This window comes from Hylobates moloch, unplaced genomic scaffold (genome assembly GCF_009828535.3).
Source record: "Hylobates moloch isolate HMO894 unplaced genomic scaffold, HMol_V3 SCAFFOLD_5, whole genome shotgun sequence".
Taxonomy (NCBI): domain Eukaryota; kingdom Metazoa; phylum Chordata; class Mammalia; order Primates; family Hylobatidae; genus Hylobates; species Hylobates moloch.
In genome coordinates, this window is record NW_026652280.1 from 25,402,560 (window position 1) to 25,421,543 (window position 18,984).

At 40.4% G+C, this 18,984-nt stretch overlaps 1 protein-coding gene across 1 annotated transcript in view; it reads left to right on the forward strand.

Moving 5' to 3' along the window:
* The window catches only part of MBD2 (methyl-CpG binding domain protein 2), a 69,551-nt gene extending 57,724 nt beyond the window's left edge, over positions 1-11,827 (forward strand). Inside the window, 4 exon segments of the mRNA XM_032152263.2 lie at positions 567-657; positions 2,020-2,197; positions 6,825-6,963; positions 11,356-11,827. Coding sequence (XP_032008154.1) covers positions 567-657; positions 2,020-2,197; positions 6,825-6,951 — 396 coding nt within the window. The 3' untranslated portion in view covers positions 6,952-6,963; positions 11,356-11,827.
* The last annotated feature ends 7,157 nt before the right edge of the window (positions 11,828-18,984 follow it).

Sequence of the window (18,984 nt, forward strand, 5' to 3'; positions counted from 1 at the left end):
TCACTCATGAATGTGACCTCCAGTTTAAAAATAAAGGAGGCATCTAAAACATTTTAGAAAACTTTTCATTGAAAATGGTCTTTTCTCCCTTAAAGTGTGCTAAAGGGCTAAACTTCATTGTACTGGAAAAATCCTATTTTGGAGTAGCTCTTTCTCTAATGATATTGGATAAAGGGGGATAACACATCATATAATTTGTTTTCTTTTCCCTAATAAATCGTAGCATTAAAATTTCATGCCAGGTGAATCTTTAAAAAATTCAAATTATTTTCTTTGGAAGATACCTTATAAGAAACTATACATAGTATACAGCATATAACCATCTATAGTACTGTAACAAGTGAATAGGTTACGTAAAACAACCTTTTTTGAGCAATACCATCTGAGAGGATTATGATGTGTTGAAATAATTCATGTTTGGAATATCATTTAGCTTTTTATAAGGAATAAATGAGGAAATTATAGGAAACTATTGAAATGATTTAAATTTCATTATTCAACAGCATCGATGCGCTACTTTCTTGTTTCAAGAATGTATCTATTAACAGTGATATTTTGCCTTACAGCTTTTCTGGGAGAAGAGGCTACAAGGACTTAGTGCATCAGATGTAACAGAACAAATTATAAAAACCATGGAACTACCCAAAGGTCTTCAAGGTATTATCTAAGTTCAGTTGAGCAGACATTTATCAAGTATCTACTGCATGCCAGGCACTCTGTTAGATGCTGTGGATTCAGCAATGACTGACAGGAGGTCTTTGCTTTGGGAGGTCATATGCCTTGCTGGATGACGTACCTCTTGTGTTTTAGTAAAGCCAGGCAGAAGGTACATGAGAAACTTGTATGTTGCAGGGATGCTGCAGTGTAGTATATTATCTTAGATTTTTTTTCTTTGTAAAAATTTTGGCTTTAGGTTAGGTTCATCATAGAAGCTAACCCATGTGCTGCTTTTAGCACTGGATGTGGATGAGTAACAGAATTTCTGAAAGCTTCCTGCTTACAGCAGCATCTGGCCCTATCACCTGCTCTTTCTCTCATCCTCTTCCCAAAAGAACAACTAACAGCTCTCCTTCTGCCCCTCCCTCCACAAACTGGTGCTCTAAGTAGCAGTGGGAACAGATGCACTTTGGTCCAGCAACAGCAGCCAGTGGGATCTGGGGTGGAAAACTCAGTCACTAGTCTACATTTCGTGCTATATGAGAACTCCAAGTTCTAGAGAAGAGTTATTTTTCAAGTATTAAAACTTTGGCTTCTAAAGCTTGATATATTGTGGATTGCTCAAAAATCCTGATAATTCATGGTTAGATTATTGCCTTATCCCTTTATGTTCTTGGAAATGTTGGCCTTAACTAGTTAAACAGGTTTAGGACTTTAAGCATTGCATTTAAATGTGACCATGGTGCCAGTATCTTACAAGTAATCAAAGTGTGCAGTTATTAATTCTCTGATTTTGGATATTTTGTTAGGTTTATGAAAAAAGCTGTTAAAGCCACAGGTACAGCTTGCCTGCATTGGTGTTTTCTTTGAATCCTGAGACAAAGAAGATAATTGTTGAGATATTGCTGGAAATTAATGTTAAAAGCTACAAGGAGAAACTATACCAGTACTCTAGGAATACATTAAAAGGGATACTTGAGTATAGTCGCTTTACAAGGTCTTACCTCATTAAAATAATTAGCATTGCTTGAGGAAATATAGCCAACTTTTTAAAAGTTTAGTACCTTGGAAAATGCATTTTAAAGTTCTGGTAAAGTATTATTAAAATGCTCAGCTATAAGCTTACAGCAAGCATGAGGATTTGTTTTTTAAAGTAAGAAAAAATGCTCAGCTATTTTGTTACTATTTCTTTAGCATGTCATATCTATTAAGCAGATATATTATCTTTTGCTGCTTTGTCTTATGTCAGTTTTACATATATGATCCCAAATGAATATAAAAATATCAGTTGTTTTAGGTCACATAAAGTTTGCTCAGCACATTGAGACATTTCCTTTAACTAGTACTTGTTTATCATTGCAGGAGTTGGTCCAGGTAGCAATGATGAGACCCTTTTATCTGCTGTTGCCAGTGCTTTGCACACAAGCTCTGCGCCAATCACAGGGCAAGTCTCTGCTGCTGTGGAAAAGAACCCCGCTGTTTGGCTTAACACATCTCAACCCCTCTGCAAAGCTTTTATTGTCACAGATGAAGACATCAGGTAATGCAGTTTAACATGACCTCATAAACTTGGGTTTTTACATTTGGGTAAATTTTATACTGTTCATTAGGTTCAGTGGCATGTCTAGTAAGTGATATATCACCTAGAAAGTTATACTTTTTCTTTTTTAACAGAGTTTTTCAGAAACTGATAGAAGGTGAAAAAAGACCGTTATAACAAACACATGCTTGAAAGGGGTATAAATGCTGCATGCCAGGGGTATCATCATGGTCATGTCCAAAGGACAGGCACCAGATCAGTTATATTCCCTAAGCATCATTTTTACAGTGTCTTTTGCAATTTGGGATTCTGACTTTGTATTCTAAAGAACCTCTTTCTGCCAGACACAGTGGCTCATGCCTATAATCCCAGCACTTTGGGAGGCCGAGGTGGGAGGATCACTTGAGCCCAGGAGTTTGAGACCAGCCTGGGCAACATAGTGAGACCCCATCCCCACCAAAAATTTTTAAAAATTAGTGAGGCATGGTAGTGTGTAACTGTAGTCCCAGCTACTTGGGAGATTGAGGTGGGAGGACTGCCGGAGCATGGGAGGTCGAGGCTCCAGTGAGCCGTGGCCACATCCCTGCACTCCAGCCATGGTGACAGAGCTAGATCCTGTCTTAGAAAAATAAAAATAAAGAGCCCCTTTCACTCAGTTATGCCTTTTCTGATTGCCTCCTTCATTGGTTTGTCTGGAAACCAATCTCTCTTTAAATCAGATGATAGTGATGCTGCTCTTAAACTTACTTATGACACGGTAGAGCAAGAAGAGAAGCAAGTAAGAAAGAAGAAGCCACAGGTAAAGCAATAAAACAGAGCCAGGAATGAGACAAGACACAAACTATGTCTACTGACATCTTTCACTCTTTCTAAGGCTGACTCACAAGTTAGGGTTTCAGCAGCAAATGGTAAAAGGAAAACATCCAGCTCAGATTGGTAGAACCCAGAAAGTAGAAGCAAACCATTGCACAGGAAAAGCAAAAGTACTCCAGTTAGTGAGACCACAGAGCAATTCTTATATGGGTTTTATGACCTCAATATCATTACTTTATAGTGATACTGTAGTATATTGCATTTATATTATATTATAGTATATTATATTATAGTATATTAAAAATATGACCTTGTGTATACTTCACTATTTCTGTCCCCTGAATGTAAATCAGTTTAATGAGAGTATTATTCCTAGACAAAATCAGCAGATGACACTTTCGAATCATATAATTTTAAAATGTTTTATATTTGTTGTTTGTTTGTTTGTTTTTTGAGACAGAGTTTTGCTCTGTTGCCCAGGCTGGAGTGGAGTGGCACGATCTCAGCTCACTGCAACCTCCGCCTCCCGGGTTCAAGCAATTCTCCTGCCTCAGCCACCCGAGTAGCTGGGACTACAGGCGAGCGCCACTATGCCCAGCTAATTTTTTTATTTTTAGTAGAGACAGGGTTTCACCATATTGACCAGGCTGGTCTTGAACTCCTGACGTCATGATCCGCCTGCCTCGGCCTCCCAAAGTGCTGGGATTACAGGTGTTATAGGTGTGAGCCACCACGCCCAGCCTATATTTGTGTTTTTTAAAAAAATCCATACAAAGTTGACATGAAAGTGTTTTTAAATGGGTAAGTCTAGCTAGGTTTATAATGGGGAAGCCCTTCTTGGGTCTTAAAGTAATTATTTTGCAAAGATAAAAAGTGGTGCCAAGTTGTATTCATATGCCTTGATTGCATATGAATATGAATAAAGTTTCTTAAAAACTTTATTTTTTAAGAAAACAAAATGTAAAATCAACGAAAGGAATCAACTTGCTCGTTGGATTATTCTTATCCTTGAGGAAGAAAATTACTCCAGAGACAAGTTCTTTTCCATCTTGGAATGAATACTGAATTAATCAGCAGGGATTCTGCCAGGTCCTTATGTGTGTTGATGGAGGTTCTCTGAGTTATATCACAGGAATGTTGACGGCTTCAACACCAGTTCTTTTGGTAGTTGAGGAAACGATCTCAAAGCCAATTCTGGATGATTTCCTTTTTGGGTAAATTTGTCTAACAAATTGCTCATTTGATTTAATTGTCATGACAGAAATTAGGAAGCAAATACTCCTTGTTGAATTAGTACATGTTCAAAATAAATTACTGCAAATGGAACTGTCACTCTTTACCTAATTGGGTATCCAATAGTCTGTCGACATTAAACCTCCAACTGAAGACCCCAACAAGATATATCTCAAGTATTTTTAGCATATTTGATAATGTTTGCATTGATGAGTACTTTTGTTTTTTAATACTTTGTAACAAATTCTCACAAACTTTGCAGCTTAAAAGAATACCCATTTATTAGCTTAAAGTTCTGTGAGGTCAGAAGTCTGGGCCTGGTGTGACTGGGTTCTGTGTTTGGGTCTTAAAAGTGTCACCGGACTGTGTTCCCTTCTGAAGCTTGGGGTTCTCTTTCAAGCTCATATGGTGGTTGCAGAATTCATGCCTTGTGTTTTAGGGCTAAGGCGCCTGTTCTCTTCTTGGCTATGGGATGGTGGCTGTCTTAGCTCCTGGAAGCTGCCTGTAGTTCCTTGTCTCGTGGCTCCTCCATGTGCCCCTGTATGCTTCTGTCAGGAAGATCCCAGCTCCACTAAGGGGTCCTATTAGGTCAGGCCCACTATAATAATCTCTCTCTTGATTGGTAATCAATTGATTAGTAAGCTAATCATGGAGAGATATCCCATCATATTCACAAGTTCTGCTCACCCATAAGGGGAGATAATTATATAAAGAGTGCACGTAAGGGTGGTTTTGGGGAAGGGGGACTGTTGTGGACCATCTTACAATTCTGCCTACAGCAATGGGCAAATGATTAAATTTCAGCTTTCACAAATGTGGAAAGTAATGCTCAAGATAGAAGAAAATCAATGGCAAATGTTAGAGTTTAAGATAAAATTCTCCATCCAAATTACTGCATATGGTGCCATTTGCTCCATCTTCCTAATGAGGCTACTCTAGGACAGCTGTGAAGATTCTTGTACTCTTATTAGTGAGAGACTGCCAGTGAAACCAATATGTCATTTGTCATAAACTTTGAGTCACTGACCCAGAGGTGAGACCAACTGTATAAGAAATAAACAAATGTGTTCTGCTTGACCCTGCCCCATGACATGAAAATCTGTCAAATTCCAGTTTCTTTTAATATGACAGAGGCTATAGAGCTAAGACTGACCCAGTGACAGCTTCCCTCTTTTTGAAAATTCATTTAATGAGTGGAAGTCTATACCTTTTAACTCTTTGTGGTATTTTGGAGTTTAATAAAGATATCCAGAGTTTTTGTGGGAAGCAGTACATATATGTTACCTTCACTACCTTGGACATAGTCTTATTTGGTCAAAGGGGTGTGATCTTGAGTAGACTGAATATAACTTGGCAGCTGGTTGAACCCCTATGCACTCAGGGACCCTTAGTGCAATCTTCTATAGCATTGCTCCTCTACCTCTCTGCTGTCCCAAGTTTGGGAATTGCTGCAATCTGTCTTCCTCAGTTATTGGTAGAGAAAATTACTTTTTTTTTTTTTTCTTCAGTAGAACCCTTAGTATATTCCTTGTTGCATCTTCATCTCCCTGTCTGCATCTTTCCTCATCTCTTTTCTTCTGGTCTCAAGAGGTTTGCCCCCTTTTCTGTTCTGCTGACCCTCCCTCCTCTGCCATTGCCTTCTGTTCCTGTTCCCACTGGAACCTTTTCCTACCAGCCTTCTCTCTTCTCTTGTCTTTCTTCAACCTTTGCTTCTCTACTTGGTTCTGGATGTCAATTTCTATTTACCGAGCTTTGCTTGCTAGACCCGTATTAGGAATTTATCTCTTACCCTCTGGGGGATCTACTTTTTTCTTTCTTTCTTTTTTTTTTTTTTTTTTAAAGATAAAGTGTATACTGATAGCCCTTCTTCCTGTGCTTTAATGGTTCAGAGCCTTTTTAATGACTCGGAGTTATTAACCCTCACTTTTGAGGTTCCTTTGTAATCACTGAGACACAGAGAAACTCATGGCGTGTTCTTAAGCAACTCACTTTCTTAGTTGAAGAGAGGCTTTTCAGTGTCTGTCCTCGGTGTGCAGGATCATGTGGTCTTGGCTCCTTCATGCTGACCTGTTGCCTGCAGACCTGGGAACCCAGGAGAGAGATCTCTCCTAACTAACCTAGCCGCAGAATGTCAGTTAAATCCCAGCTTATCACGTCTCTGCTTCCTCCATCTTTCTTAGTGCTTCTATGAACAAGTCACTTTTCCTTCGTTATTTATGTTCCCTCCATCTTTTATTCCTGCTTCTAAGTTATTTCTAATTGTCCTTATAGGAATAAACCCAAATCTTGACACAGTTGACATTTTCGAAGTTGAAGAAAAGGTCACTGACGTCAATCTGCTCTTTCTAGAATTTCATGTGTGATGAGGGATAACTGCCTGTGTGAACATTCCTCTTTTTGGCAAGGCTCATTCGTGAGATTTGATTTGTGTGTAGAAGCAACCTCTGCACAAAAATCTAAAAAGGAAGTCTATTCTTCTTAGGAATTTAATGATTTTGAAGTAAGGATGAACTTCTGTAGCAGATTCATATTGTCATTACTTGCCAAATTCTCAGTGCCTTTTTATTCTGTTTTTAAAAAGGAAACAGGAAGAGCGAGTACAGCAGGTACGCAAGAAATTGGAAGAAGCACTGATGGCAGACATCTTGTCACGAGCTGCTGACACAGAAGAGATGGATATTGAAATGGACAGTGGAGATGAAGCCTAAGAATATGATCAGGTAAACTGACACCAGAGAGAGTGACTTGGAACTTAAGATGTATTTTCTTGGCCGGACACAGTGGCTTCTGCCTGTAATCCCAGCACTTTGGGTGACTGAGGCGGGCGATCAATTAAGCTCAGTAGTTTGAGACCAGCTTGAGCAACATGGCAAAACCCCATCTCTACCCAAAATACAAAAAATTAACTGGCTGTGGTATTGTGTGCTTGTGGTCCCAGCTACTCAGGAGGCTGAGGTGGGAGGATCACTCGAGCCTGGGAGGCAGAAGTTGCAGTGAGCCAAACTTGTGCCACTGTTCACCAACCTGGTAACAGAGTGAAACCCCATCTCAGAAAAAAAAAAAAAAAAAAAAAAAAAAAGGCGTCGTTGTATTTTCTTGTTATTTACCCTTTAGCTTCTTCAGCAGTGAATGAAAAAGCAACTGCTCTGCTCCGCATGTGCTGTTGTTTGGTTCTTCTCTCTGGATTGAAGGACCATGTAAGTTATTGCATCCTTTTGTTCTCATACTGGGAGGACATTCACACCCCTGCAGTCACTTGCAAGGGATCTAGTCTCCTTTATTAAAACCAGGTGGAAAGCCTCTAAGGTGTCACTAGAGAAGAGCAGCAGCAGAAGAAAAGGACTTTGTCAGGTAGGGAGGAATGGCCCCAGGAGAGGAAGGTGACTGTCATCTCTATCACAGTAGCCTCCAGGGCATATTGCTTCCTCTTTAAAATTATGGTGGCAAAGCAGGCAAAATCTCTTTCTTTTTCTTCTTAGATTCTCCCTAGCCCAGATTTGATGCAGGGAGAACAAGAAGGACACTAAAAAGTATAATAAATACTTTACCTTAAAAAATACACATTTTTAGGCTGGGTTTGGTGGCTCATGCCTGTAATCTCAGCGCTTTGGCATGCCAAGGCAGGTGGATCACTTGAGGTCAGGAGTTTGATACCAGCATGGCCAACATGGTGAAACCTTGTCTCTACTAAAAATATAAAAATTAGCTGGGTGTGGTAGAATAGCTGGAATTTTGTAATTCTAGCTACTCGGGAGGCTGAGACACAAGAATTGCTTGAACCCGGGAGGCAGGGGTTGCAGTGAGCCGAGATTGTGCCACTACACTCCAGCCTGGGATGGAGTAAGACTCTGACTCAAAAAACAGCAACAAAAATGCACATTTTGATCTTATCTCAAACTCACATTCCAGGCTCTTGGCTCTATGCCATGGGCATACCTTGTCTTCAGAGGAGCACATGCAGATCTTAAGGCTTTCTGTGGCGTCTTGCTTCCCGGCTTCCATCCTGCTTTGTTTTGGCAGGCCATGTCTTCCTTTTTGGCACCCCAAAACCAATTATTTATTAGTTTCCTTTGAAGCCAAAACAGAGGGAGGGATGGGGTGCTAATATGATGTCAAGGGTCAACAGAGCCTCTCTGAGAAAGTGACATTTATGTTGAGCCTGAAAGATACATAGGAGTGAGCCAGGAGAAGTTTGGGTAAAAGTGTTCCCATTAGAAGGAACAGCAAGGAGAAACTTGGTTTCTTTAAGGAATGAAGAAATTATCCACGTGGTTGGAATGTAGTATGTCTGGGAAGGAGCGGGGGGAATGTGTGGGTGATGAACCTAGTCACGTAGGACCTGTGGGTTGTTAGGGAGATTGATGACCACTTGAGATTGATCATGAAAATTAGTAGGAATCAATGAAGAGTCAGTAGCATGATCAGTTTTGCTTCTTTACAAGAGCCCTATGGCTGCTGCATGAATACAAGGATTGGAGTAGGGAAAGCTTGAAAGCAAGGAGACCAGTTGGGATGTTGCTGTGGTAGTCTCACAAGAGATGATGATGGCTTTAGGAGGATGTTGACATGCGAATGGGTTGGGAGAAGAAGAGATGGGTAGATCTGAGATATATCTGGAGAAAGAATCACGTGACCAGGTGACTGCCTGGAAGTGAGGGTGAGAGAGTGGCGAGGATGCCTCAGGGTTTTCACTTGAGCCATCACTTGAGCTGGGTGGGAGGGAACTCTGTTTGGTAGGGGAACAGGCTAAGGGTAGGGATTGCAGGGAGGGTGAGTTTAATTGTTAACACAATTATCCCCTTCCATGAGTGCCTTTATCTTTCATGCCACAGCAAGACCAAAATCCAGTAATACATATAATGTCTTACATTTACATGTCCACTCATGGCAGCACTTCTGGGTCACAGTTTCCTGACCATACAGAATCATTTCAGGCTGGGTGTGGTGGCTCACGCCTATAATCCCAGCACTTTGGGAGGCTGAGGTGGGTGGATGTCCTGAGGTCAGTAGTTTGAGACCAGCCTGGCCAACATGATGAAACCCTGTCTCTACTAAAAATACAAAAATTAGCTGGGCATGGTGGCAGGCACCTGTAATCCCAACTACTTGGGAGGCTGAGGCAGGAGAATCACTTGAACCTGGGAGGTGGAGGTTGCAGTGAGCCGAGATCGCGCCACTGCACTCCCGTATTGAAGACATGAAGATGCTGTGTTGATACTTGGATTTTGTTTTCCAAGCTGGCGAGGATGTATTTATGGGCTTTGATGAGTATACTTAATATGCCGGAAGTCTTTCAGAGGGAAGTCTGAAGTGTGTTTCTACTGTCCACGGCTTCAGCCACACCATCGCTGGAGCACAGAGGGATCTGGATCTCACCTGATCCAGCTTCTGCACTGTTGCTTCAGAATGGACTCTCAGAAAGCCATTCTCTTCTGTCAGGGCTTTTTGTTTTTTTTCTAGACTTTTCTCATGAAATCATTTCAGATAATCAAGGGTCACCTAATTGAGGTTTTACTAGACTTCTGCTTCCTTTTTTTTTTATTATTATTTTTGAGATGGAGTTTCGCTGTTGTCATCCAGGCTGGAGTACAGGGGTGCAATCTCAGCTCACTGCAACCTCTGCCTCCCGGGTACAAGCGATTCTCCTGCCTCAGCCTCCCAAGTAGCTGGAATTACAGGTGCCTGACACCATGCCCAGCTAATTTTTTGTGTTTTTACTAGAGACGGTTTTCGCCATGTTGGGCAGGCTGGTCTTGAACTCCTGACCTCAGGTGATCTGCTCGTCTCAGCCTCCCAAAGTGCTGGGATTACAGCATGAGCCACCGGCCGACTTTTGCTTCCTTTACAGATTACTTTGCAGATTGACATCCAGACTATACCCTTGTTTATGTGAGCGAGCCTGTGTTGTAGGCACTGGCACTATACTTACATAGAAGTTGGCAACTGCTCATTGCCTTGCACAAATGTGGATAATAGTAATAACAAACTAATGTTGAATGATTAGAATTTTAATCAGTTCTTTAAAAGTAGCCATTATTTTGGCATGTTAGGTAGGGAGAGATTCAAATTATTTATGTAATCTTCCAAACTTGAGAATGGCACTATTAGACCAAGCCATTAGACTTATAGATTGGGGAAGATTTAGATGTACTTCTTAATTATGAAAATTACATTTACCTTACTCAAATAACCCTATATATACCTAAAAGTTTTAATAAACTAAAGCATGACCACATGACTTAATCAGCTGTCCGTAATAACCTGTGGTATAGGTAGGACTTAGTTGGGCAAAGGGTGGGATGTGGCCATCTTCATGGGCTCATAAGAGATAACCAAAGTCCCTTCAGGTTGGCCAGCCTCATCATGCCTCAGCTCTTTCTAATCCTCCTATTAGTAAGGTGGATGTTTATTCATTTATTTATTTGGTTAGTTAAATAACAGGTCGCAATTTACTGTGTTACTTAAATTTTACAATCCTAGAGAAGTGCCAGGATATTAGACAAACATTTTAGGACTGATTGTAAGAAGAAGATGACTACAAAAACAAAGGTGTGAATATATTTAGCTATACACGAGATAGGATATCAAATACATAAACAGTTCAATTTGCAGTTGCACAGTGCCATTTCACCCAGCTTAAACAATAGGAAGACTCGGTGCATACGTGTCATCTGTAAATGATCTCATGTGAAAGAAATGGTGAAGTAAAATAAAGTATCTTGAGTAGAAATTTTTCTACATTTTCTCAAAATATATTTGGATTGGTGTGTATCTGTTCTGCTTTTTCATTTGTATGCCCTTTGAATTCTCTTTTTATGCCGATGTAGTTAATTGTAGTTAGAAAATATTTGTGTAAACATATAGAAGAATACATATGATTTCTTTGGAAAATTAACAGGGTAGTAAAGGTTATCATCAAAATAAAACAAAACAATGAGGGGATATGTTGAGCACCTTTTATTTATGAAGTGCTGTAACTACATGTTCATCAAGGCTGTAAAAGCATGGTTCTAAGTGGAATTCAATCTCTAATTCTTTTCTGAGTATTGCTGACCTCTCACCTGATAAATCATTGGATTAGTTAAGTTTGTTCTGTTTTTTTTTTTTTACAGGTAACTTTCGACCGACTTTCCCCAAGAGAAAATGCCTAGAAATTGAACAAAAATGTTTCCACTGGCTTTTGCCTGTAAGAAAAAAAATGTACCCGAGCACATAGAGCTTTTTAATAGCACTAACCAATGCCTTTTTAGATGTATTTTTGATGTATATATCTATTATTCAAAAAATCATGTTTATTTTGAGTCCTAGGACTTAAAATTAGTCTTTTGTAATATCAAGCAGGACCCTAAGATGAAGCTGAGCTTTTGATGCCAGGTGCAATCTACTGGAAATGTAGCACTTACGTAAAACATTTGTTTCCCCCACAGTTTTAATAAGAACAGATCAGGAATTCTAAATAAATTTCCCAGTTAAAGATTATTGTGACTTCACTGTATATAAACATATTTTTATACTTTATTGAAAGGGGACACCTGTACATTCTTCCATCATCACTGTAAAGACAAATAAATGATTATATTCACAGACTGATTGGAATTCTTTCTGTTGAAGAGCACACACAATAAAGAACCCCTCGTTAGCCTTCCTCTGATTTACATTCAGCTCTGATCCCTGGGCCTTAGGTTTGACATGGAGGTGGAGGAAGATAGCGCATACATTTGCAGTATGAACTATTGCCTCTGGACATTGTGAGAATTGTGCTTTCACCAGAATTTCTAAGAATTTCTGCTAAATATCATCTAGCATGTGTAATTTTTTTCCTTGCCTGTGACTCGGACTTCTGATAGTTCTATAAGAATAAGGCCTTTTCTTCCCTTGGGCATGAGTCAAATACACAAGTACCCTTCAGGTGTTACTAGAAGGCATCCATGTTTATTGTTTTTTAAAGAAGGTTTGGCACTCTCTAACGTCCACTAGCTTACTGAGTTAACAGGTGCAGGTCAGACTCTTGGCTACAGTGAGAGGCAGCTTCTAGGCGAGTTGCTTAATGAAAGGGTTTGTAATACTTTACAAACCATTACCTGTACCTGGCCTGGCCTCCAAAATATTAACATTCTTTTTCTGTTGAAACTCGTGAGTGTAACTTTCATACCACTTGAATTTATTGATATTTAATTATGAAAACTAGCATTACATTATTAAATGATTTCTAAAATCAAAACATACTTAATCTGATACCAAGGAAGGGAGGGAGTGGTTATAAGCAAATTAAAACAAATTTTGAAAGACAGAGCAAAAGTAAAATCATTCTATAGAAAGGGTGTGTTTATTTCTTAATTCTTGAGTTCTTTTAAAATTAGACCCTAAATGATGCAGTCAGGGGTATGACCAATTCCACATGAGTGTCACCTGTACATTTTATTACCACTACCTCCAGTTCCCAAGGCAGGGAAGAAGAGGGGAATAGTCAAAGCAATATGACTGGCTAGGTTTGGGCTGCTGTTTTTCCTGGACTTTTATGCCAAACTACATAAATACTTCTTGGAATTCCTGATTTGCGCTCAACTTTGATCCCTGGACCCTAGGGCCCTTAGTTTCCTTGAAGCAGTCCTGCTGGTGGATGAGCAGGGAAGCTTGTAGACCCTGAGAGGCCAATGGTAGAAGGTGCCTGCCCGCCCCATCAGACTGTCCCAACTGGGGTGGGGGTGAGGATCATAGTGATTTCTTTTTAAAAGCTAGTATGACTAGTGAGAATGGATGTCCAAGGGCTTTTCTCTTCCTCCCCCAAGTCCATGATTCTTCATTTGTGATCGGGGTTGGGGTAACTTCACCTTGGTGATCATATATTATTTTTACAAACCAATCCAGCCAAGATACATGTGCTTTTCTAAACAGCTTGTAAAAGCAAAAACACAATGTATACACATATAAAACTGATTTTTTTTTCTGCTTATATACTTTGCTCAGGTGGAGAACAAGGTATGAAAGCCATTATATGGTGTCCCTTGGGGACCATCCCATAAGTCCAGGGTGTTCCCAATATACCCACAAGACAACATGTTCAAAACTTCATCACCTGGTTCCCACAAACCTACCACCCTCTTCCATTCCCTCACTCTGGTAAAAGCAAGCCATCTTCTCCAGTTACGCAAGGCAGAAGCCCAGGAGTGAGCACAATGCTGCCCTTTCCCTTGCTTCTGACTTCTCATCAATCCTGTTAGAACTACTGACTGCACCCCACATCTCCTCCATCCCCACGATCACTGCCTTCATATGAACTGCCTTTCCTGTCCACTGGACTTTCAGTGGCTTCCTTTCTTGCTCACCTGTCCACTTTCTTCCGCTTCCCTCTCTCCATCCCCCTTTTTCCCCCTCCATATAATCATCAGAAAGATATCAAAACAGGCAAATGTGACTGTATTATTTCCCTCACTTATCTTTGTATGCAGTTTAGAGTGATTTTTAAGAGCACGCACTTTGAAATTAGGAGAACCTGTGTCTGAATCCTGATTTTTGCCATTTGTGTGACTTGTCAGGTTATTTAATCTCTTTGAGCCTGTCCCTCCTCAGTGAAATAGGAATAATAATACCTACCTCATAGAGTTGTTGTGAGGATTCAATGAGATAGACTGTTTCTAAAGTGTGTAGCACAGTGCCTGGCACATAGTGGGTGCTCACATTGGAGCACACTATTGTCCCTATCCCTGCAGGTGTGAGTTTTACATCCTTTCCAAGAGGCATTTGCTAATAACCCTAACTACCGCCTATCCCTGTGACACTATTTTCTGCCTCAGCACCTTATTTCCTTTGTAGACATTTTCTAAATCTGTATTTTATTTATTTGTTGGCTTTTTGTCTATTTCTCTACTAGAATGTAAGCTCCATGAGAGCAAGGATGTGTTTGTCTGATTTCCCGTTACAGCCCCAGCGCTTAGCTGAGTGACTGGCACCTAGTAATGACTCAGTAACTGTTTGCTGAATAAATGGAAGAATGGTCAAAAGGCTCTTCTTGATCTGATCCCTGCTTGTCTGTCTGGCCTCATCCTGCCACTATTCCTCATTGCACCTTCAGCTCAAGAAAAACCTCTTTACTTCCTTCTTTGAAGTGCCCCTTGGGCCTCTGTGTCTTTGTACCTGTTGTTCCCTTTGCCTGAAACACCCTTTGCCTGCCTGTCTACATGGTGAATTCCTAATCATTGATGAAGTCTCAGCTCAATGGCTACCTCCTCTGTGAAGTTGTCCCTGATTTCTCCAGGCAGATGTTCTTTTCCGCCTTCCCTGTTCCCACTGCACTTTGTAAATACCTCCATGGAAGCACTTTATTGTATTGTATTGTAATTTTTTTGCATGTCTGTTTCTACTATTAGACTGTAAGCACCGTAAAAGCAGAGATTGTGCTTTTTCATCCTAATGTTCCTAGAGCCTAGCGCAGTGCCTGGCACATAATAGCTTGTCATTAAATATTTGTTGAATGAATCTGTGAATGAACAAGGGTCATGTAGTTGGAAAGTGTTAGAAGCTGTATGTATTATAAAGGAAAGAAATGCCCTTGGTGGCTTCCAGGGTTTTTTTTTTTTTTTTTGGTCTAAAAAGGAGATCTAGAGAGTGTTATACAATCTCTTTGAATATAAGATTACTTGTTTGGATTTTTAAAGTAATATAGATCTTCATAAATAATTGCAAAGATATAAACAAGCTTTGTGATTTCTCAAATGCTATGAAGTCCAAAATAAATATTTGCACTATTAGTATTTCCATAGTAAATGCTATGAGAAAATGTACAGCAATAAATTTTGAAGCTTTAAAACTGTTTGTGTAAGTCATCTTCAATGACTTAATCCATGAAGGACACCTCTGGATCATGTTTCTCGGGCACAGGGGACATCAGACTGGGGGGTCGGGTCCCAAAGTTCACAGGTGGGGCAGGGAACACCAGTCAGTTACAACCCAGTTAGCTAGCAGTTAGCTGTGGGATTTGGACTTGGAGCAGCAGGCTGTCAAAATGCATGCCTCGAAGGATCTGGAGTGGGCTTTAAAATTTTAATTTGCATGCTGGTTTTCTCTATAAGGGCACATGCAAATTTTATGTGAAAATAGTTACTTTTATCAATTATTTGACTTTTAATTATGGGAACACTAAGTGTTTTAATTCCTCACAGTTATATAGCATTTTATAATTTATGGAACACTTTCACCCCATTAATGTTATCTTTGAATTTTAATCTACATGTAAGCCATGTAATACGTACATATTCTTCTTTTCCTCATTTATGAGTTAAGGTATCTAAGACCCAGACAAGTTAAATGACTTATCCTAGCCAATAAGATTCAGAGAGAGAAATTTGAATGTAAAAGTTTTCTGTTTCTAGAATGCCATGCAACCTTCCAATGCTATTCTCCACTTAGGTCTTAAGCTGATGAAAAGCAACACAGTTTGGTTTAACAAGTACAGTATGACTGTGGCCTGAAAGCAGAGTGATTCTTCTTAGGAAATCTGGTCCTTTTGTGGGTGACTAGTCAAAGCTTTTCCAGTAAACCCCCCTGCTGAGACATCTTTACTAGGATTATTTATCTTATAAAAGAGGTGAGAATAGGTAAAGCTTCTTAATCACAGAATGTTAGGAATTATTTTTATCTGACGTTTAGCGTTTTCTCTGTAGTACTTTCAGCTTTTTGCCTCATGAGCTTGATGCTCTGAGAAATCTGGCAGCAAGATGCAACTGGACCATGGGCCCTGGGGCAAGAGTCCCCAACCTTTTTGGCACCAGGGACTGGTTTCATGGAAGACAATTTTTCCAAAGACCAGGGTGGGGTGGGGTGATGGTTCTGAGATGAAACTATTCCACCTCAGATCATCAGGCATTAGATTCCCATAAGGAGTGTGCAACCTAGATCCCTCGCATGTGCGGGTCACAGTAGAGTTTGTGCGCCAATGAGAATCTAATGCCACAGCTGATCTGAGAGGAGGCGGAGCTCAGGCGGGAATGCCTGCTCACCTGCTCACCTCCTGCTGTGTGGCCTGGTTCCTGACAGGCTGAAGATCAGTACGAGTCTGCTGCCGCCCAGGGCTTGGGGCCCCTGATGTAGGGCATGTGTAAAACCATTCACTGGGAGTGGGACCTTTTAATATTTGTTTTTATCTAATGTTTTTGTGATTCTAATTTTTGAGTGTTTTTTAATATACATATTAGTAGAACAGTACATGTATATAATTTGTAAGTAAATATCCATCAATTTGGGAATAGGTTTTTGTCTCGGAAAGGATTTATTAGCAAAGGAGTTTCGAGACCACTGCTCCAGTGTAGGACTCCTCATCGGGGGTCCATATTTCCCTGGAGTCAAGGAGCCTGCCAGACTCTTGCCATTACATACACAATTTTATGACGATGTGCCTTTCTCCCGGGGTAGTATCAGTAGCTTCTGTAGAATTCTCAATGGGGAATGTATATCCAAGAATGAGCCACTGAGGGCTGGTCTAGTGATTTCACTTCACTCTTGAGACAGAATGGCTGGCACATACAGCTTGATTTATTGTTGTTGTTGCATTTGTTGGTAGCCTCCAAATGACTTTCCATTTTGATTTAAGGAATTAATACTAACAAAATACCTAATACAGTGGCCTCCGTATGGTAATGTATTTCATAAATGGGAGCAACCGCTTCCCTCAAAAACAAACAAAAAACGCTGGTAAATTGTTAGGTATTGGAATATGCTTTTTGGGGAGTTACCTTGATTTTTTGCTGACTGGATAAATACTCCCTGGACTGAGAGAGAACCAAAGCAGGGAGTTAATTGTGTGTGTGTTGGGAGAGGTTGACAGCAAGCAAGAGTATGCTTGTTGAGCACAGCATGATTCATACAAAGGCCTTACACCCAACAATAGCTAGTTGTGAGAAAACAGAAACATTTGGAAACTTGAGGGGACTGATACAAATAGCAACATGGTAGAATGTGCTACTGGGAATGAATGCCTTCTTTTAAACCTTTCTCTTCCTCTCCTCTGTCTCCTACAAGAGCCGAATCGCTTAGTATAATTTTACAAAGGAGAAAACCATGACCTTACAACTATGACTTTTATTTTAAGACACTCATGTGGCTTTTTGGAACAAACAAGATTTTGGTTTTACAGAAGCTGCTGTGAGAAGAGGATGAATTAGTCACCTAATTCTGAAAACATTTAACACTGGGGGTGGAGGGCTGAATGCGTTATTACTCAGTGAGTCAGAAACACACTCAACTTTACTGGAACTTTGTATTCATTCAAGGAATGGTCACAATCTTTGTTGTTGTTCTTCCTCTTCTTCTTTTTTTACAATGACGTTCCATAGGCTCTATTGCCATATTATTAAAGATCAATAGAAAGGCAAGAGGAAATATGGGTGCGAATTAAAGAATGGAGATAATTCAAACTACTCAGGGAAATTTCTTCCTGATAGGGTGGGACTGAGGTCCCTGGTTTTTTGCTGACTGTTAGTCAGAGTTTGTTCTCAATGTCTAGAGGCTGCCCACATTCCTTGGCTCATGGCTCCCTTCGTCTTTTTTTTTTTTTTTTGAAAGCCTCGCTCTGCCACCTAGGCTGGAGGCTGGAGTGCAGTGGCTTGATCTTGGCTCAGTGCAGCCTCCAGCTCCCGGGTTCCAGTGATTCTCCTGCCTCAGCCTCCTGGGTAGCTGGGATTACAGGCATGCACACCACCATGCCTGGCTAATTTTTATATTTTTAGTAGAGATGGGGCTTCACTATGTTGGCCAGGCTGGTCTTGAACTCCTGACCTCAGGTGACCCGCCCGCCTCAGCCTCCCAAAGTGCTGGGATTACAGGCATGAGCCACCGTGCCCAGCCAGCTGCCTTCATCTTTAAAGCCAGAAATCAGGTCAATTTGTCTTATTGCTCCAACTTCCTCTTCTGCCTCATGTCTTTCACTCCAGCTAGAGAAAGTTATCTTCTGTCAATAACTCATTTAATTAGATTAAGCTCACCCAGATAATCCAAGATGATCTTTCCATTTTGAGATCTGCAAACTTAATTGTATCTGCAGAATCACTTTAGCCATGTAACCTAACATGATTACAATTTCTAGACATTAGGGCATGGGTAGTTTTTTGGGAAAGGGCCTTCTGCCTGCCACATACTATTAGCTACAAGTAACAGATTATCAGTCTCAGATGGCTTAAACAATAAGGAAATGTATATTAAATGTATCTAAAAGACAATTCTAGGCTACTTTAGATTCTTAATGCAAACTACAGGGCTCTAGCTTTGCTTCTGTGTGGTCTTCTAATCATGGCCTCCCCTTCATGAATTGACTTCAGCCTCAGCTCAGTAGCAAGATGGTTCTAGGTGTCCAGACATGACAATGGCCAGAAGGAGAAGATAGATGTATTCCTATGCCTGCTTTTTATTATTTATTTATTTATTTACTCTTTTAAATATGTGATAGAGATAGGATCTCTCTATGTTGACCAGGTTGGTCTTGAACTCCTGATCTCAAGCAATTCTATCTCAGCTTCCCAAAGTACTGGGATTACAGGTATGAGCCACCACACCCAGCCATATGCCTGCTTTTTAGAAGGCCCCAAACACTTTCCCTTGTACTTCATTGGCTAGAATTGGTTAACACGCACATTCCTAAACTAGTTGCTGAGAAAGGGGGTTGGAATGACCCCAGATGGCTTAGGTTAATCATCATATGGGAGTGTCAGGGCTGCTGGGGAGTCAACCACAACACCTGCTTCAATCTTCCG